Source organism: Ochotona curzoniae, unplaced genomic scaffold, assembly GCF_017591425.1.
Source record: "Ochotona curzoniae isolate NIBS_2020 unplaced genomic scaffold, NIBS_Ocur_1.0 scaffold_2453, whole genome shotgun sequence".
Classification (NCBI taxonomy): domain Eukaryota; kingdom Metazoa; phylum Chordata; class Mammalia; order Lagomorpha; family Ochotonidae; genus Ochotona; species Ochotona curzoniae.
In genome coordinates, this window is record NW_024467094.1 from 29,280,325 (window position 1) to 29,298,685 (window position 18,361).

Below are 18,361 nucleotides of genomic sequence, written 5' to 3' on the forward strand. Positions count from 1 at the left end.
CGGGACCCTGCACCCGTGGGAGACCCAGAAGACTCCTGGCTTCGGATCGGCATAGCATCGACCGTTGAGCTCACTTAGGGAGTCACTTAGGGAGTGAGTCATCGGACCGATGATCTTCCCTTTTTTTAAAAAAAAGTTCCTACTTCCTAGCCAGTTCACCTCCTGTGTACGAATGGCCTTTATCCGACCTTGACCATGGAAGTTCCTGCTGAAAATAATGCCAAGAACATGACATTTGAAATAGAAGTACACTGAAGTGGAAAGCATAGTTGAGCTTGCTGTGTGCGCAGAGGTCCTAATATATACATATATATTTTTTGGCTCGGCGAGGGTAGTGAGAGGGCAGAAGCAAGGCAAATCTGGGGTACTAAGCTGAAAGTTACACGCTCAGAATTCCACTTGTATAGTTTTGTTTATATTAAATAGCCTGTCATAAAATATTCAGCAATAGGGTTAGGTCTACATTTGTGATCTTACCGTGCTGTGATTTTTTAATGATACCAAAGCCCATTTGCCCCAGGTGGATTTTTAAATCCTGGTTGGCATTGCCCGAGCCTACTCTTGGCAATGTTTGCACAGCCTAGCCATGGTCAGGCGGGACAACTCTGTAGCCTGCTCCGGGACTGCGCCCCTGGTTTAACTGCCTTGGCCCTTAGCTGAGGGTTGGAAAGGTTAAGTCAACTGTATTAGTCTGAATTTTGATTGAAAACAAAATGCAAAAAGTGCTACCTCTTTTTTGGTGAACCACACCCCCCCCCCCCTTTTGGCTGAAATAGTGTCTGGAATGAAGTAAAAAGTGCTGTGCAATGTAAGTAGCAAGCCTGAGGCCTTTGCTGGTACTTTGAAGTTCCCAAAAGCAAGCGAAGCCTTCTGTCCAGCGGAGTAGACCGACTCTTGTGGGAACCCATGCCTGCCTCCTCCAGAGACAGCCGGAGCCCTGGTTTCTGTTTCGGCTCACTCCCAGAGAGCAGCTTTGAACAGAAAAAGGACAGCAGAGCTCCTGGGCGAAGCTGCACCCAGAGCCCCAGGGTCCATACACACCTGTCCTCTGCTACAGTTAGAGCCAGAGGCAAGCAGGAAGAGTAACTTCTGTGAAAAGAAAGCAAACATGGACACGGTTATTCTTGTATGTTAGCAAAATGACACGTCCAAGCTGTGTGAGGTCTCTGTGTACCAGTGATGGGAAAAGTTAGGCTTAGCCATCCAGGGAGGCCAGGCACATGGATTTTTGGTGGGGAAGTGACTTCTGAGAGGCAGGCACCTGTTTTAACTTTTTTTTAAGATTTATTTATTTTTATGCAAAGTCAGATATACAGAGAGGAGGAGGGACAGGGCGATCTCTCGTCTGCTGGTTCACTCCACGATTGAGTGCATCGGCTAGAGCTGAGCCAGACAGGAGCCAGGAGCTCCTCTGAGTCTCCCACGTGGATGCAGGTCCCAAGGCTTTGGGCCATCCTTAGCCACCCTCCCAGGCCACAAGCAGGGAGCTGGATGGGAAGTGGAGATGCCGGGATTAGAACCGGCACCCACATGGGGTCCTGACACATGCAAGGTGAGGACTCTAACCACTATGCCACCGCACCCGGCCCTAGGCACCTGCTTTGACTCTCATCCAGCCTAGAGCAGCAAGATCTGGAATGAGTGCTGTCATGCTCGCCCTCTTGCCTGTGGTGCTAGCATACCATCTGGGCACTGACTTGAGTCCTCTGATCCAGCTCCCTGCTAATTGCCTGGGAAATCCAAAAAGAATGACACAAGGCCTTGGGCCCCTAGACCCACATGGGGAGACCCAGAAGCAGCTCCTAGCTGCCAGCTTTGGATCAGCCTAGCTCTGGCCATTGTCGCCATCTAGGGCATAAAACAACACACACAAAGATCTCTGTCTCCCTCTCTCCATAGCTCTTCCAAGTAAAATAAATCTTTAACCAAAACAAGTAAATAAAAATAAACAAGCAGGGTGTTATGCCTGCCTCTCTCAACAGGCAGGGCTGTATGGAAAGCAGCTTCCTACTCACAGTGTCCGAGTAGGTTCTACACTTTCCAGGTAAAGGTAAGGGAGTCGGGGACAGAGGCTGGGACACCCTCTCCCCACAGTCAGTTCAGATGAAGCCCAGGACCGCTGCCGGCACGCAGGCTTTCCCACATGCCCGAGCACGGTAACCCCCACCAGGGCCTCCCGACCACCGTCCTTCACGGGCTCCTGCCAGCAGCAGGTCCGCCGCACAGCAGTGCTGACCACCTGGGCCCAAGGCCCTGCACAGTGTGATGTAGACACGGCTCCATGTCGGAGATGAGAGCAGGGGGCGTGACACACCTCAGACCAGGGGCAGCACTGCAGTTAAAGAACCCCTAAGTAAACAGGTCTACTCCACACATCTGAGAAATACAAAAGCATTACTTGTCAGGTTGCTCCTCTTTTAACTGGCATGAACTGCTTTTGTTTTTTCAGTCTTCCTTTCTTCCCTTTTATGTTACAACAATTCTTAAACAGGACAAAGTTGGTTTGACAACTGACCCTTCTCACCTAGGAAGAACAGGGGCAGCTTCGTAAAGAATTTAAGCAGCGTGAACGTCTTCACCCTGGGAGCACCCGAGGCACGTGGGAGCACTGCCCCCAGAGGAGCCGGGGACAGCTGCTTTTTCATCGTCTACACAGCAGAGGTTTGCATCCCTTTGGCAAGTGGGACCACCATAGAAATACCACAACAGCCACACCTCAAAATGTGTTTGGTAGCAGGTGCACAGGTAAGGAGGTGGCCCAGGTGACGACACCTCCACCTCTCCTAGTTCTGTGACAAACAGGTCACCCTCCCCCCCACCAAAGAAAAGCACCAAGTCCTTCCCATGAGGACTTAGCCGGCAAACCTGGTCAACTATGTGACACCTGCCGGAATACAGCGAGACCTGTCTCCCTGAGTTCTCCGCTGTCAACGTCCCCTGCTCTGCACCCACCTTCCCAGGTGAGCTCTGCCTGAGGCACACAACAGCCAGCCCTCCCCCCAGCCAGGGGCCCACCTTCTTTACTCTCAAAGTGGGGAAAAACTGCACTTGAGAATGAATCATCCATTTTATTTTATTTTATTTAGTCATGTGCTCACAGCATCTCGCTCGCTCTCTTCTCTCCCTGGCAGGTCACAGAGATAAATTAAAAATAAAATCTACAAGGAAAATAATTTATAAAAGCACTCCCAGGCTCACACCTTCTATTCCTACTGCTCAGTTAGGAACGGCCCTCTGCCCACCCGGGGAGGGCGATCAGTGCTTCCCCCAGCTGTTCCGGGGGTCTGGGGCAGGCATACCCCAAAGCCAGGCAAGGGCGGGGCAGCAGTGGCAAACACACACAGTGTTTGTGGTCCTGGAACCATTGGCCACCAAGGGGCTCCCCCTGCCTCTGCCTCCAGGAACCTGGGGGAGCCTCTCGGCCCCCACTACATGCACTTCTCATTCTTCTAGAAAGAAACCCAAACAAAGCAGATGGAGACCTCGGGACAGGGAACAATCCCGAGTGCCACACAGTTGCACGGAGTCTTTATGGCAAAGAGAACATTTAGCAGCTTTGAGTATCGGGGCATCTCCTTTTGACTCAACACAAGCATTCTAGACCCTATAGGTGAAACTGGGCACAAGCCCTGAAAAAAATCAAAGCGCAAGAAATTCTAAGAGGACTAGTTTTGTTGCTGGGTTTTATAGACTTTCGTTTTCTTCCCAGTGGCAAGCCCGTGTACCTGTAGGCAGGCAGCGGGAAGGTGTCTTCCCCAGTGTTGTGCTGAATACTGCTAGAAGGCAGAGCACTGGCACTTTGCTCCACACCCTCCCCACCGCCTCCAGGCAGCCCGAGGAGCAAGGCTAGACAGGGTCCCAGCTCCCGGAGGGTTACGGCAGCCAGGGAGAGGCAGGACCCACACCCCCGGAAAGGTTAGAGGACAGCATTGACATGCAGGCTCTGCTGGAGAGAGTGGGAGCCTCGGCTTGGGCTGAGCTGGAGGGAGATGGCAGTGGCAGGGCAGTGAGTGACATGCTGGGTGCTGGAGCTGCTGGAACCCAGGGCTTGGGATTCTTTTCTGCTTCCTCTGCCCTTTCACCCGAAATCGTCAAGCTAGTGTTGGGGTCCCAGTGGCTTCCACTCAACTGAAGCATTATTGGCAATATCCAAATGCTCCCCTTCGGGGTGGCCGAACCGCCCCTCCATACCCCTGTGTCTGTACCCTCCAGGGGTGAGACGGGGTTTGCCGCACCAGGGAACACCTTAAGCCCATCCGAGTCCCTCAAGCCTGCTGCCCGGATCCTGGCCAACTTCACCTTCCCTTTGATTTTCTTCCTGCTTTGATTGTTCTGGGTTTCCTTCCTTCTTTCTACTACTTTCTTCTCTCCAGTGCCTTCCTTCCCTTCACCCTTTGCTCAAGTACATGGCTCCTCGACCTGTAGAGATGCCAGCACCACCCTTCCTCCCAGGAAAGGGGTAGGGGTGAGGACCCTGTCCACCCAAATGGCCTGGCACTTGCACTCCACCCCAGTGGGCGAAGCTGAGCCAGACAGCGCCCGCGCCCACTTCTTCCTGTACACTGACCTGCAGTCATCCCATCTGAGAAGATACATTGGCTAAGAAGGCATTAAGTCCCCACTGTAGGTCCCGGCCCAGGCCCAGGCCTTCTCCAGTTTCCGGTCTTGGTGAGCGTCCACCCCCGCGCCCCCCAGGCTCACTTCCTGCGGTCCTTTGGCTTCCTCTCCTGCCGCCGGGCCTGCTGGTCGGCCATGGTGCGCGGGATGAGGAGGACGCTGCCGTCCCCCGCATACTGAAGCGCGTACTGACTGGGCGAGTAGGGCCGCCCGTTCTCATCCCGCAGCCGCCCAAACACCTCCTGGTACAGGCTCTGGACTTTCTGCTTCATCTGCCGCAGGGACCGCAGGAACTCCACCTTCTCACGCAGCAGGCGCGCCTTGTCCCGCTGCAGGTCCTCCACGTCCCGCTCCAGGTTCAGGATGGTGTCCAGCTTGCGCTTGCGGCAGTTCTGTGCCGCCATCTTGTTCTTGCCCCGGCGCCGGATGTCTCGGATGAGGCTCAGCTGGGCCTCGCTCAGCTGGTATTTGGACAGCAGCTCGTTGAACTCCTCCACAGGCAGGTTGATGATCTTATCATTGGTGAAGGGGATCTTCATAGCCCGGGCTCGATGCTCATCCCGGCTCATCTGCTTGTCCAAGAGGTCAGCCTGCTTCTCTTTGCTGCCCTTCTTGAGGCCGCTGGGCGGTGGCAGGTCAGCAGAGTCGAGAGCACTGGGCGCCATGTTGTACGTGTGGTTGTGACCCACGTGCTCCAAGTAGGGCAGGCAGGAAAGCTGAGACGGATCCTGGTAGCTCATGCGGCAAAACTTGGAGTACTCAGGCTGGTAGCCCACGGCGCCCTCAGCTTCTTCCAAATCCACAGTTTCAGAATCTGAGCTGTAGCCAACGGCGCCTTCCTCAGAAAAAGAGGAAGAGGCAGAGGAAGAAGTGGAGGAAGAGGACGAAGAGGAGGAGGAGGAGGAAGAGCTGCCTTCGGAGCTGCTCAGGGAAGAAGGGCTATGGCTCGAGTCCAGGGAGAGGCCGGAGTCTGAGTCGAGCTCGTCCTCTAGCCGAGAGGCCTGCACAGGGTTGAAGCCCTCCTCGATGGCCAGGTCCATCAGGCTGATCTCATCCAGCATGGCTTCGTCCAGCAGCCCCCCAAGCGGGTCGGGCAGCTCGGGGCCTGCCGTGTCATTGGCGCTGCCGTTGAGCTGGGGTGGGAAGAAGAGCCCTGCCAGGTTGGTGGAGCCAAAGGTGGTGTTGAGGCTGGTGGAATTGCTGGGGACCAGCGGGAGCAGCGTGGAGCTGCCGGCCACGGACAGGCTCTCCACCTCCGGGCTGAAGAGGGAGAAGTCCTGGCTGCAGCCGCCCAGGGATGCCTGATGCAGGCTGACATTCTGATTGATGGGAGTGTTGGGGGCAAGGCTGTAGTTGGTGCTCAGTGGGTCTCCAGGAGGGGCATTGTACAGGATTTCACTTGCTGATGAGTTCACTTCCATGGCCTGGGAAGGGAGAAGAACATGACTGTTGACCAGGAGCAGGTGCCCTGGCTGGGGCTCCAGCACTGCAGGCACCCGACAAGCAAGTTCTGTGTCAGCTCCTGGCCCCACTTGGTCCCCCAGGCCTTCCTGTGGCTTCCATCCCAAGGCAGGACTGACCAGCAATGCCCTCTACAAGTCCCTCTTTACTGCCACGTCAGCACGGTGATGAACACCCAGACTGGAATCAGAAAGAAGAAAGGGCTGAGGCTGACCAGGTGATCCTGCAGACAGCAGGGGGCTACGCGAATGTCAGCGCCTGGGAGTGCTGAGCCAGGACGCAGCCACCCAGTGACTGACAGCGCCCGAAGGAGCAAGGACATGCCTGAGCAGGCAGGCCGGTCCTGGGGCCACCACAGCCCCATCCTGAGCTGACCCGCCACTCCCTACACGTGTGGCAGGTGACCTCTCCTTGTACCCATTTTCAAAATGTTACCTTCACTCCCCCTAGAAGCAGAAAAGCACCAAGTGCCAAGGCGCCCTAGGTTAGCGCCGTCCTGACGATCCTACCTGCATTTCCATGATGGACATGAGATCTTGCCACTGCTGTTCTAAGTCAAATGGTGACTCCGTCCCCGTCAGGAGAGGAGACAGGAGGTTGTTCTGCAGGGCCGGGGGCTCGCTTTCAGCAGGCACAGGTTCTGTTAGGCTGGGCACATCTGCTGGAAACTGGGGTGGGACAGAGGCTTTAAGGGGACCGGGAAAGACCTCCCATGCTTTCCTCCCAGAGACCACACTCTCCTCTGTGAATTTACTCCAGCAGCGAGGGCAAGGTTAGAACCATGAGCTGGCTTTAGCCAACCACGGAGGGACCCCACGGCCAGGCTGCCCTGCTCGCTCCGTGGGCTCTGCCTGCACCCGCTCACCACGTTCTCCCCCAAAGGGCAGGTGGCCTCTAGCAGCCTAAACTGCTCCAGGGACAGGGCTGTCTGTCCCTCCCCAAAGAAACCTGTGGCGACAACAGCTAGAAGCCTGACTGCCGTGGCCTTGCTCTCCCGGGGGCAGAAGCCTCAAGCCTAGCACAGCTGCAAGCCTGCACTCTCCTGGGCCAATGGTTGCCTTCAGGTAGAAGCCTGCATCAGGAAAATGCTTTGCCCACTCTGTGCTGCCTGGTGCCAAGGCCTGGCCCTTTTACGTCTGCCACCATCTATGCCCCTCTCTGCCCTTCAAGGCCCATGGTGGTCACCCCACCATGACTTGTAGACCTCAACCCGACCCCCCCCAGGACATTCAGATCCGTCCCACTGAGTGCCTTCTCTAGGGGGAAGTTTCCGGAAGCCAGTCTGGCAGTGAATTTTGGAGGTGCAGGGAGAGGTGTGGGTACCTGTGCGGGGAAGCTCTCGCCGGTCTCCCCATCCACTAGCAGGTTTCGGGCCAGAGCTTCCGCACCCTCGCCTGACCACGGGTCCTCCTGCTCGCCTCCATCTCGCAGATCCTTATCCACATCCTGCTCCTTCTGACGGTGACTACAGTCAAAAACCTCACGCCCAGCCCCAAGATCAATATCCTGCCGCCAAAGGATGTCAATCAGATCTATATCCTGAAAGACAGATCACGGGGGCTTTAGCCTGAGTCCCAAGAGCCCCCTCCCGGTCCTCCCCACCAAGTCCCCTATCAACTGGGGTGGGGGCCCTCCCAGCCCGACACCTGCCAGCCTGTATCCCAACTCTGCCCCAGCAAGGTTTCATTCATCCATTCCCAGGTGCTACAACCCCCACCCGCACCAGCCAAATCCACCAGCATGCTCATCTCCATACAAATCTGTAGGGTTAGGCTCCGGAGCAGACACATGGCCTGGCCACTAGGCAGGGCCACCTCACTCCTATCCAAGAGAGGGAAAGCAGGAAGCACATCTCATTTAAGGAATGGAAGCCTATAAGAACTTGGGGGTTGTAGGAAACTGGCCCCACAGCAAACAAGAGCGAACTCCCGGTGCAGGATTGCTTGGCGGTGACGGGGCTTGCATCAGCCTGTGGTGCCACTTCATTTGCATACAGGGGTGGGGTGGGTGGGGTGGGGTGGAAAGGAAAATCCCTGCATTTCCAACCACCTGCTGCAGCCAATGACAAGGAAAGGCCACCTCCAGCCTTTCCGACAGACCTGTCCCTGTCCCTGGCGACAGCACAGTAAGGCTGCACGCCCCCAGGATCACCTCACGACCATCCCTGCCAGAAGTCCCACCCTCAGCCGATCCCGGGAGCCCACAGGCAGGCAGATGACCCCTGCACGCAAGCCCCACAAGGCCAGCCCCACGCTGCCACCGCACACCACTGCTCCCACTCCTCCCTCACCACACCCCAGGACTCGCTCAATCCCCATCAGCTCACTCAAGGACATAATCCCCCTCACTGCTCAACTACGACTGCCACCTTAGGCACCAAATGCCTCCTGCCCGCTCTATCCTGGTGGCTTGTGAACAGTTTCTGCATCCGCTGCTCCCCCCATTTGCCATCAGCATAGAACCCCAATAAATTGAGCTATCTGGGGTTTCTAAATATGCCATCCCCATGGCGGAGCCCTCCTGCACAAACCTTAAGAAACCTTAAAGTATTGCCTGGCATACAGGGCTTAACAATCACTTTCCAGAAAACCACCTCCTCCGCTCAGCCCCACCTCCCTAGCCCTAAACAGGCATCCCTCTCCCACCATGACCCTCCCCAACCCCAAGACCTCCCAGAGGAACCTCTCCCTTTAGTTTCCCCACAGCACCAACCTGAACAGAAGCCCTGGACCCCAGAGCAGAGGGGGGCTGGGCCACCCGGTGACCAGACAGCAAAGAGTTAAGGGGCCGGCTGCCTTTGGCATGGCCCCCACCAGTGGGAGAGCTGCGGTCCAGGCGGGTCATGGTCTGCGAGAAGAGCCCCGGGGCAGCCGGTGCCGGGAAGCCGGACAGGGGGCTGCAAGGAGCTCCTGGCTTGCAGGGAGCACACCAGGCTGGAAGGGTGGCCCCTTGCTGGCTCCAAGGGGCCCGAGGAGGGTGCCCCGCCCGTGCTGCTGCCTGGGCGGCCCAGCCCAGCCCCCTTCCTCCATCCTTGAGCAGCCCCCTCCCACCTCACAACCCCAGCTCCACTCAGGCGCCCGGCAGCCCCCACCCTGAGCTCACCGCAGAGGCTGCAGTGAGATGGGACTCCCACCCCATGCTCCGTGCTCAAGCTGCAGAGGCAAGCAAGCTCCCGCCTGGGCCTGTCCGCCCGCTCCTCCCTCTCCCCCTCCCCACGCCCCCCAAACTTGTTACCTAGGCTGCAGCAAGGAGCCAATCCCCTCCCCCTCCCACCCCGCAGGTCACTGCTGAGGCTGCAGAGAGCCAATCCCCTCCCCCAGGTCAGCAGCTGGGCTGCGGAAAGAGCCAATCCCCTCCCACCCTCGTTACCTAGGCTGCGCCGAGAGCCAATCTCCTCCCCCAAGCCTCCGCTGGAGATGCACAAGGAGCCAATCCCCTCCCACCGCCTGTTACCTAGCTGCGCTGCGCAGCCAATCCCTGCAGCCGGGCGCCGGAGAGGCTGCCGCAAGCGCCGGCCCAGCCCGGGGCCGCCTCCGTCTCCTTGAGGAGATGCACCCAGGGGCGGGCAGCCCCACCCAGCCCAGTCAGCTGGGGTGGCGCAGTGAGCGAGCCCTGGGGGAAGGGGTGCCACTCTCCTCCCTCTTGTCGCATCTGCTCCTCCAGGCCCCTCAGGACTAGGCAGTGACTCCTCCCGCAGCTTCTCCGGGAACCGAAAATTCTTTGCTGGGAAGTGGAAGGGAGTGTTCCCGTTCCTCAGGGGGCCGGTGGCCAGTCCTCCAGGGATCACAGGTCAGGCTGGGCAACACCCCACTGCACCCGGCAGCTTCCCTTGTCACCCTAAAACAGGCTAGACTGGTGCTAACGGGAAAGGTGGTTTTCACACCTGGGGAAGCAATGTCACAGAGCCGGCCAGGCCCAGCCACACACAGGAGCCAGAGACAGACCCCTGCAGCCTGGCCACAAACGAAGTCCCTCACTCCCGCAGTCACCCCAGCTTTACTCCAGAACATTCTAGCAGCCCTGGGCCACACCTTCCCGGGTGGGAAGGAAGCCCCTGGCACAGCACGGCACGGCGGGTGCTCACTCGGCCTCCCTGGACTGCTCCCTCAGGGGGCTGTGGCTCCCTCCTCGGGCACATCAGAGAGACAGCGTGTTCTAGGCCACTGCCCGCTGTCAACAGGCCACCCACCCCCTGCTCTGGGCCTTGTGCCAACCTCCAGGGGAATCCTATCCCAAACAAGGGCCTAGGCCACGGCTGCCCATCGAACAGGCCAGGCAGCAGGGCAGCACTGCCACCCCTGGGATAAGACTGGCTCCAGTAGGGGCCTGTCACATGCTCCAGGCCGGGTATTTTTATCCCGAGTTGCTGAGTAAATGTTGTCCCAGACACGCAATGATCCTCCCTTTGCCCAGACCAGCCTGGGACCCCGAGCTGACCCACACCCTCCCAGGCAAAGCAAGTGATGGAGAGCTAGGGTCAGAAGGCACGACCTTCACAGGGCCAAGCAACAGAGGCGGCCTAGCTCACTCCCACGCCCTCGCTCCCCCAACAGCACGTCCAACACCCACCCACCACAGGCCCAGGCGGCTGCAGGGCTGCGAGGCTCCACCCACCCGGGGCTGCAGCGCAGGGGCCACGCATGGAGCCTGCAGCACACTGCCGGCAGCCAGGGCAAGGACAAGAGCAGCCTGGAAGTGTCACTACAGGATCTAAGACCCTAAAGAGAGTCACGCCCCGAGCTGCCCCAGGCTGCCGGGGTCCGTGGTCTCTCCATCCATCCTGGCCTCTGCTACACCACTGCAGGCAGCCGGGGTCCCAGACTTGGGAGCAGAGCTGCCTTGCTGCTGAGGAGGAAGCACCACCCAGCAACTCCGCTCACCAGGTGCCACTCCCGGCTCTGTAACTCAGCTTCCAAATAGTGGCCAGCTGTCCCCCAAGGGCAAAAAGCCCCTAGCCCAGCCCTGGCCTCCAACAAGCCATGCTCCCGACCCCCCACAGACCTGTGCTCAGCAGTGAGCTCCATACAGGCAGGGAGGAGAGATGGGGCCGGAGCCGGTGGTCAGAGCCTGCCATGCTGGGCCCCTGCTGTCCTCCATGCCAGAGTCACAGCTCTCCTTGGAGGGCTCCAGGGCAGCTCCCTCTGCCCGCCCCCTGCAGTGGGCCCTCAGCAACCACAGGAGCCTGGGCCCGCTCCTGACCAAACCAGGGCCTGGCTTGGGCCCAGGCGTGCCAGGCACCAGAGTGCACACATGTGTGCTTCCATGTGGCCGAGAGGTGCCAGGCGCGAGGCGAGGCCACCACCGGTCTTTGTGTCTTAGCAACAGATACACATGCAGCAAAGCCCAGCACCCCAGGAGGCCCTTCCCAGCTCCGGGCTGCTGGCCCGCCCGCCCGCTCATGTTGAAATCTAAGCAGTAAACACCCTGGCATGTTCTAGGAACCTCCCACTGCCCTGACAGTACATTTCGAGGTGGGTCAACGGTTCAAAACAGGGAAATGCTCCCAGCGTCCAATCGTAAGCAATGCCCCCGACAGGCCCGCACTTGGCCCCCCAGCTCCCCAGCCCCTCCACCCCAGTCTCTCGTCTTGTATGCGGCTCAGTGCTAGGACCACAAGCCCTCAGCACCAGCCCACTCCCCACACCCACTGCCCACAGGGTCACTGACCTCTTTGGTTAGGTCTCCACTGACTGGAGGGGCAACAGCCCCCAGATCCTCCAAATCTTCACTGAATCCCTGCTCCGGCTCGCTTTCTCGCACCCCGTTGTCTGGGCCTGTTACATCCTGGAGGCCGTTGGAGCTCTCGAGGGTGAGGCCTGTGCTGGGCTGGCTGCCCGACACGGAGCCCTCCGGGTCCCGGTGGACGAGCCAGGCGCTGACCTCCGTGCTTGGCACCTGGAGCCTGTCCAGGGCCCTCACCTGACTCAGGAGCCGCCGGGCCGTGAAGTAATTGTCCAGGTCTACACTCTTGGGGTGGATCCCATAGCCATCCAAGGTGTTCCTCAGGTTGTGGAACTGGGTCTGCGTGTAGGCGGAACTGGGCCCCAGGATGATCTCCCGCAGCGGGGGCAGCTGCGAGGTCAGGTACGTATCCACGTCCACCCGCACCCCAATCAGACTCAGCAGGATGGTGAACTGCAGAAGTCCTTCTGTTAAGTATTTCTTCAGAGAAAGCATTGCTGAAGGACCACAACGCTTATGCTGTTTGGTTTTTAAATCTTCCAAAAAGACAAATCAAGGCCACGCTGCGCCGCCGCTCCAGCTGGCAGGTCTCCCTCCTTGGCGCCCGACAGCGTGGCCCACCCTGGCAGGACAGCGGGGCCCCAGAGAGCGCACCCCGTGGAGCCAAGGCCCCGCGCCAGCCCCCACATCCACTTCTCCCTGCTCGCCACCTCACCTCTGAAAGCACACACCTGCTCCTAACCCCTGGCGGGCCTCTCCACAGTCCAGTCACTTCCTCGCTCCCATCAGCCGGTCTCTCAGAAGCTTCCAACTGCAGGCTGCTCTCAGCAACAGCTGATGCACTTTTTTTTTTTTCCTTCTGCTTCCTAAGGTTTATTGTCTTTGGCTGCGGCTACAGGCCTTTTGTCTTGGGTCAGAGCGTCCCGCCTCCGCCACACTTACCAGGGGGGTTTCCAGAGAAACCTGAAATGGGAGTCACAGAGCAACAGGATGAGGCCCCACACCGGGATGAGGGGAAGGAGAGCTTCACAGCAGAAGGCAGGACACACATTAAACACAGAACAAAAACTTTCACAAACACACAAAACAAATGACTCAATAGTTTCAGAAAAGAAGTCAATCATGAAACCACCTGTTACAGACAGAAACACCACTATATCACACACTCCATCAGAGGGGTCTGCTCCTGCGTATTTGCACAACCCTGAAAAACAGCCTGCCCTGGCTCAGCAGGCGATGCCCGGGGCATCCACATCTCTCCCCCTTTGCCTAATATTCCAGCTCCCCCCGCCTCCAGCACACTACCAGCCTCGATTTTCAGCAGAAGCCCGTCTCGCTCTCTACAAACGACAAGTTCTTCACCCACCCCTTGAACAAACTGCCCATAGCCCCCTGGCCCTTGTAGTTCCAAACAGAAGGGAGCGATTATTAACGAGGGGAAGTGTGAAAACACACCACGATCCCATTCGGGCCACTACACACAAAACCCCATCGTTTCCCAACCCAGAAATCCCATCTTGCTTTCCTATCATCAGCCCCCCACTCCATTTAAAAGAGGTGGGCGGTTTCGCACAGCGAAGAGGGCACCCAGAGCTGCCCAGGCAGCTTTTATCTTTATTCCTATGACCTTTCTGAGACGAGCAAAGGATAAGGCCAAGTCCTCGACCCACACTGCCAAGTGGGGAGAAGGTAAAAGTGCCTTTCGCTTTCTGGCGGTTACTTCTGAGCCTCCATTAAGCTCATAAACCAGAACAGACCCCTCTCCTCCTCCCGGCCGGGACCACACACAACACACCCCCCTCTCCGGCAGGGGCAACCCCACCGCCACCCAGGATCCCACTCCCACGCCAGCTACTAAGAGCTCCTAGCAGTCAACCAAGTTCCAGAAACCGGACAAAGTCCCTCAGAGCGAGCCCGAGGTGGGGCCAGCGGCCCTGAGCGGAGTCCGTTCCCCCACCCCACTCCACCCCGGCCCGGGTACCCGAGTCCGGCGGACACCAAGTCGCCATGCCCTCTCTCGGCGCCTCGGCTGCGAGCCTCGTGGGGCGGCGAGCTAACAAGTGCCGCTGGGCCGGCCTTGACCCACCCTTAAAGGCAAACCTCTCCCCGCCCTCCGTGCCCGTGGCCCCACCCCACTCCCAAACCCGGGCCTCACACCACGCCTTCTCGCGCCCTCAACCCTTCCCAGTCCATCCCACCGGTTCCACAGCCCACTTCTCTCCCGGGCGCCGCGCGGCCCTTCCCGGCCAGGCCCAGGACCCGCTCCCGCCGGACACCCGGCTCGGCCGCCCAGCTCCCGCCGCCGGCCCCTCAGCCACATCCCGCCGCCCCTCACCCCATAAGCCTCGGCCCCGGGGCGCTGCGCCCCTCCCTTCGGGGAAAGGAATATTCCCGATACCCGCTGCTGAGTCGGGCGTCCGCCACCACAGGCCCTCAGCCTGAGTCCGAGGCCGCAGCCGCCGCCGCCGGCCGGCCTAGAGCTCCCCAGCCTCTGCTTCCCTCCCCGACCCCTCCTTCCACCTCACTCGGAAGCCCGCCCGCCACGTCCATCAGAAACGCTTTCTCCAATCAACTGGCCGGGACCGCGGCAGCCGCCGGATGTCGCTCTAATTGACAGCAGAGACGACCCAATGGTTGAATGAGTCTCCTCCTCCCCAGGCTCACTTTCCTAAGACTGACATAGCTCATAGCCCAATGGGTGTATAGCCCCGCCCCTCATCCTGGGCCCACCAATGAGTGGGGCAAAGGCCGTAGTGTCAGGCTTTCTGGACTTGTTTCTCGGCGGGCTGTGTTGCAAGCTATAAACTTGCAGTGCGCTCTGCGTTGAAGGGCTGAGGCAGGGTTTGGGATGCAGTGTCGTCACTAGATCGCGGAATCTCTCTCCAGAGGGTTCCAACGGTGACTTGCAAAAGTCCAGTGAAATCCAAGGGGTCGAGACGGGGCACGGAACATGTGGCTCCTACGGCGGCGATGCTCTTGCCGCCATCTTGAGTGCTGGCAGCGGAACCAGCTGACCCGGTTTTGCAGGCCTGGGCAGGCAGGCTGGGCTTGGGGCACCTGGTGGCCCAGGCAGGGACTGCCTGCGGACAGTGGGACAAGACCTGGCGCAATGGCCAGTAGAGATGGGTTATGATGCCGCAGGTTTTTGTCGTGCTAGAATCATCTAGGAACTTTGTCCTGCTGTTTAGGAACTGTCTTCGCTTTGCAGAGTCCTCCAGTCTCGCCGTGATTCAGAAATAGGCTTGTGAAACTCCAGCTTTAGTGTCCGCCCTCCCCCCCACACACAGATACATCACTTGGAGAGCTTGTCAAGCTCGTGAATCCTCTGCAGTTTGATTCAGTAACTGCGGTGGCTTTATTGGAAACGCAGATTTATAGAGCAGGAGAGACAGACAAAGATCTTCCATCCACTGCTCCTTCCCCAAATGGCCACAACGGCCAGAGCTGTGTGATTAGATGGAAGCCAGGAGCCTCCTCCTTTTCCCCACGGGGAAGACCCCATGCAGCATCCCCAGGCTTTGGGTAGTCCTCTGCTGCTTTCCCACAAGTGGGCAGTTCTGAGGCAGCTGGGTTCCACCCAGGGACTCTCAGCTTCCCGCCGTGGGACAGACAGATGTCAGCCCGTGTTTCTGTCTCCTTGGAAGAACTTCAGTGGCAAGTCATGGTTCCTGTCCAATTAGGAACAAGGCCAGTTGGTGTAACTCACCAGATAACCGAGTCTCTCCCGTGCTAAGGAGTTAGGAGACTTCATTTGAGGCAGTTCACAGATGACGAAGTACTTAACATAAATACATTAGGGACATACATAAATACAAAGGACATTTCTGTTGGAGAGGCAGAAGTCGACCGAGAGAGCGAATGTCCAAGTTCACTGGCAGGAGCTAGGAGCTAGCCTGCTCGATCCAGCCTTCCCACAGGGCAGTCCCAATACTGAGCTATCACTGTAGTCTTGTCTTTCAGGGTTGCATTAGCAGGAAGCTGGACTCAGAGGAGCTGGGGAGCTGCCAGCTCCTCACAGTCCTCAGTGTGGGAAGCCTACTTCTTAACCACCAGCATAAATACCTGGTGTATTTGAACGACTCTTATGCACTGGCAGCCCCTGGTTGGATCCTTATAGACCGCTGAGCTAGTTTAGCTATGTGAATGACTGATCCAGGCATAGCCAGTAAAAGCCCCTCCTGCATCCCACGTGAGCTTTGGTTTCAGTCTTGGCAGCTCCGTTTCCCACCCTGCTCCAAGGCAGAAGAGGGTGGCTCAAGTCCTTGGACCCCCGTTGGAAGACCCAGAGGAAGCTGCAGGCTCCTGGCTTCAGACTAGCCCAGCTCTGGCTATTGTGGCCATTTTGATAGTGAACCAACAGACAGAAGACCTCTATGCCTCTACTCTCTGTCAATCTGCCTTTCAAATAAAAATTTAAAAATAAAATTTTAAGGTTTATTTATTTATTTATTGGAAAGTCAGATATACAGAGAGGAGGAGAGACAGAGAGGAAGATTTTCTGTCCAATGATTCACTCCCCAAGTGAGCACAATGGCCAATGCTATGCTGGTCTGAAGCCAGGAGCCAGGAACTTCTTCCGGGTCTCCCATATGGGTGCAGGGTCCCAAAGTCTTGGGCCGTCCTCACCTGCTTTCCCAGGCCACAAGCAGGGAGCTGGATGGGAAGTGGAGCTGCCCGGACTAGACCGGCGCCCATATGGGATCCCGGTACGCTCAAGGCGAGGACTTTAGCTGCTAGGCCATGCTACCAGGCCCTAAAAATAAAATTGTTACCAGAAATGCCCCGTGAGTTCTTTCCTCAGTTTAGTATAGAAATAAAAAGCTGGGAATCTGTTACAGACAGAAAAGTATATTTGCAGGGAAGGGGAAAGCACCTCTGGAAAGGGGACGGATAGACACCAAAGGTTCAAGGAAGGGTCTTGGGATTTTAAGCCCTGACCCCTCCTTGTTGGGCGGGGAACCTACAGGTAAGATGTTCCCCATTGGTGGTCTCTTACTTAATTAGGAAATAGATGGGCAATGCTGTTGCTGCCCATCTGAAGGTGTGGCCAAGACCTCAGCAGGCCTGGATGGTCTCAAAAATAAATCTTGAAAAAAAAAATCCTGGAGAGGCCGATACAGTGGTGTATCAGGCTAATCCTCAGTTGGTTGTGCAGCAGCTCTTTGAGCGCAGGTTCTACTGCCAGCCGCTCCACTTACAATCCAGCCTTCTGGTGTGGCCTTGGAAAGCAGCAGATTGCCCAAATGGGTCCCTGAACCCCTACATGGGAGAAGCAGAAGAAGCTCCTGGCTTCAGACCAGCACAGCTCCGGTCTTATAGCCATTTGGGGAGTGAACCACCGGATAATTGATTCTGTCTGCCCATCTCTGTTAACTCTGTCAAGTAAAATGAATAAGTCTCAGCAGGAAAAAAACAAAAACCGTAGGCTCCATAAATACTGAGCAATTGAGAGGCCTCAAGTAGACAGGTGTGTGATGGGAAGTTCCTGTGAAAGGCAGACAATTAACTGCACCTGGAAGCAGGGGTGACCTTGAAGGATACAGTATATTGCAAGGAGAACAGGAGACCATTCAGTCTGTGAACTAATGAGACAGTGAAGATAAATGTTGCCGTTGAGTAAGAAAGAGTAAGTGTATATGTGACTTAAAAACACTAAGAATAAATCAAGTTGGAGAATAATTGAAAAATATAGAACTGAAAGATGTGAGCACTCAACAATTATTACAGTCCTTGAATATGCTATTTTAGAAGCTGGAAGGACAGCAATGGCAAGAGTGATTTCTTTTTAAAATAACTAATATATATATATATATATTTATTTTAAATTAAGACACAAAGTTCCCATCCGGTGGTACACTCCCCAAAGAGCCACCAGTTAGGGCTAAGCTGGAGCAGGGAATTCAAGGCGGATCTGCTACACAGGTGGCAGGAATCCAATGACTGGAAGGCTTCCTCTTGCCTCCCACAACTGCAGGAAGCCAGAGTCAGTACCTGGAGCTGGCATCAGAACTTTCAGTGTGCCAAGAGGGCTCTAACTGCTAGGCTAAACAGCAATCCTGGTTCTTTGCTTGACATAGCAAATATGGAAATAATTAGGCCCTTACACAGTTTAAAAAATATGGGCAATCTTTTTTTTTTAAAGATTTATTTTCTTTTTATTGGAAAGTCATATACAGAGAGGAGGAGAGACAGAGGAAGATCCTCCATCCACTGATTCACTCTCCAAGAGGCCGCAATGACCGGAGCTGTGCCGATCCGAAGCCAGGAGCCAGGAACTTCCTCCCAGGTCTCCCACATGGGCGCAGGGTCCCAAGGCTTTGGGCCATCCTCAACTGCTTTCCCAGACCACAAGCAGGGAGCTGGATGGGAGGCAGGGCCACTGGGACCAGAACTGGGATCCCGGTGCATGCGAGGCAAGGAGTTTAGCGGCTAGGTCACTGTGCCAGGCCAAAATGGGCAATCTTTTACAGTGCCAACAGAGTATTTTAGACAAGTGCATGTGTGTTTTCAAAGTTTTTGGAGCTGCCTACAAGGTTACAAGGTACCTGTTGCCTTGGATGAAAAACGCCAAACAGGATTGAAAGACTAACATGAAATACAT

At 56.8% G+C, this 18,361-nt stretch overlaps 1 protein-coding gene across 6 annotated transcripts; it reads right to left on the bottom strand.

Annotated features, from left to right (window-relative positions):
* Nucleotides 1-3,062: 3,062 nt before the first annotated feature.
* On the bottom strand, nt 3,063-14,274 carry NFE2L1 (nuclear factor, erythroid 2 like 1). Of its 6 annotated transcripts, XM_041000699.1 has the most exons (7): nt 14,159-14,256; nt 12,476-12,723; nt 11,746-12,296; nt 7,394-7,617; nt 6,944-7,019; nt 6,588-6,746; nt 3,063-6,041 (listed from the first exon to the last, which is right to left on the bottom strand). In XM_041000699.1, exons 3-7 carry the CDS (start codon nt 12,253-12,255, stop codon nt 4,698-4,700), a joined length of 2,313 nt encoding a protein of 770 aa, XP_040856633.1. In that variant the 5' UTR covers nt 12,256-12,296; nt 12,476-12,723; nt 14,159-14,256; the 3' UTR covers nt 3,063-4,697. The 6 variants fall into 6 exon arrangements, with proteins under 6 accessions (XP_040856633.1, XP_040856635.1, XP_040856634.1 ...); XM_041000701.1 differs by lacking the exon at nt 6,944-7,019 and having other exon boundaries at nt 7,402-7,617; nt 11,746-12,723; nt 14,163-14,274; XM_041000700.1 differs by lacking the exon at nt 6,944-7,019 and having other exon boundaries at nt 7,402-7,617; nt 11,746-12,723; nt 14,159-14,254.
* Nucleotides 14,275-18,361: the final 4,087 nt, after the last annotated feature.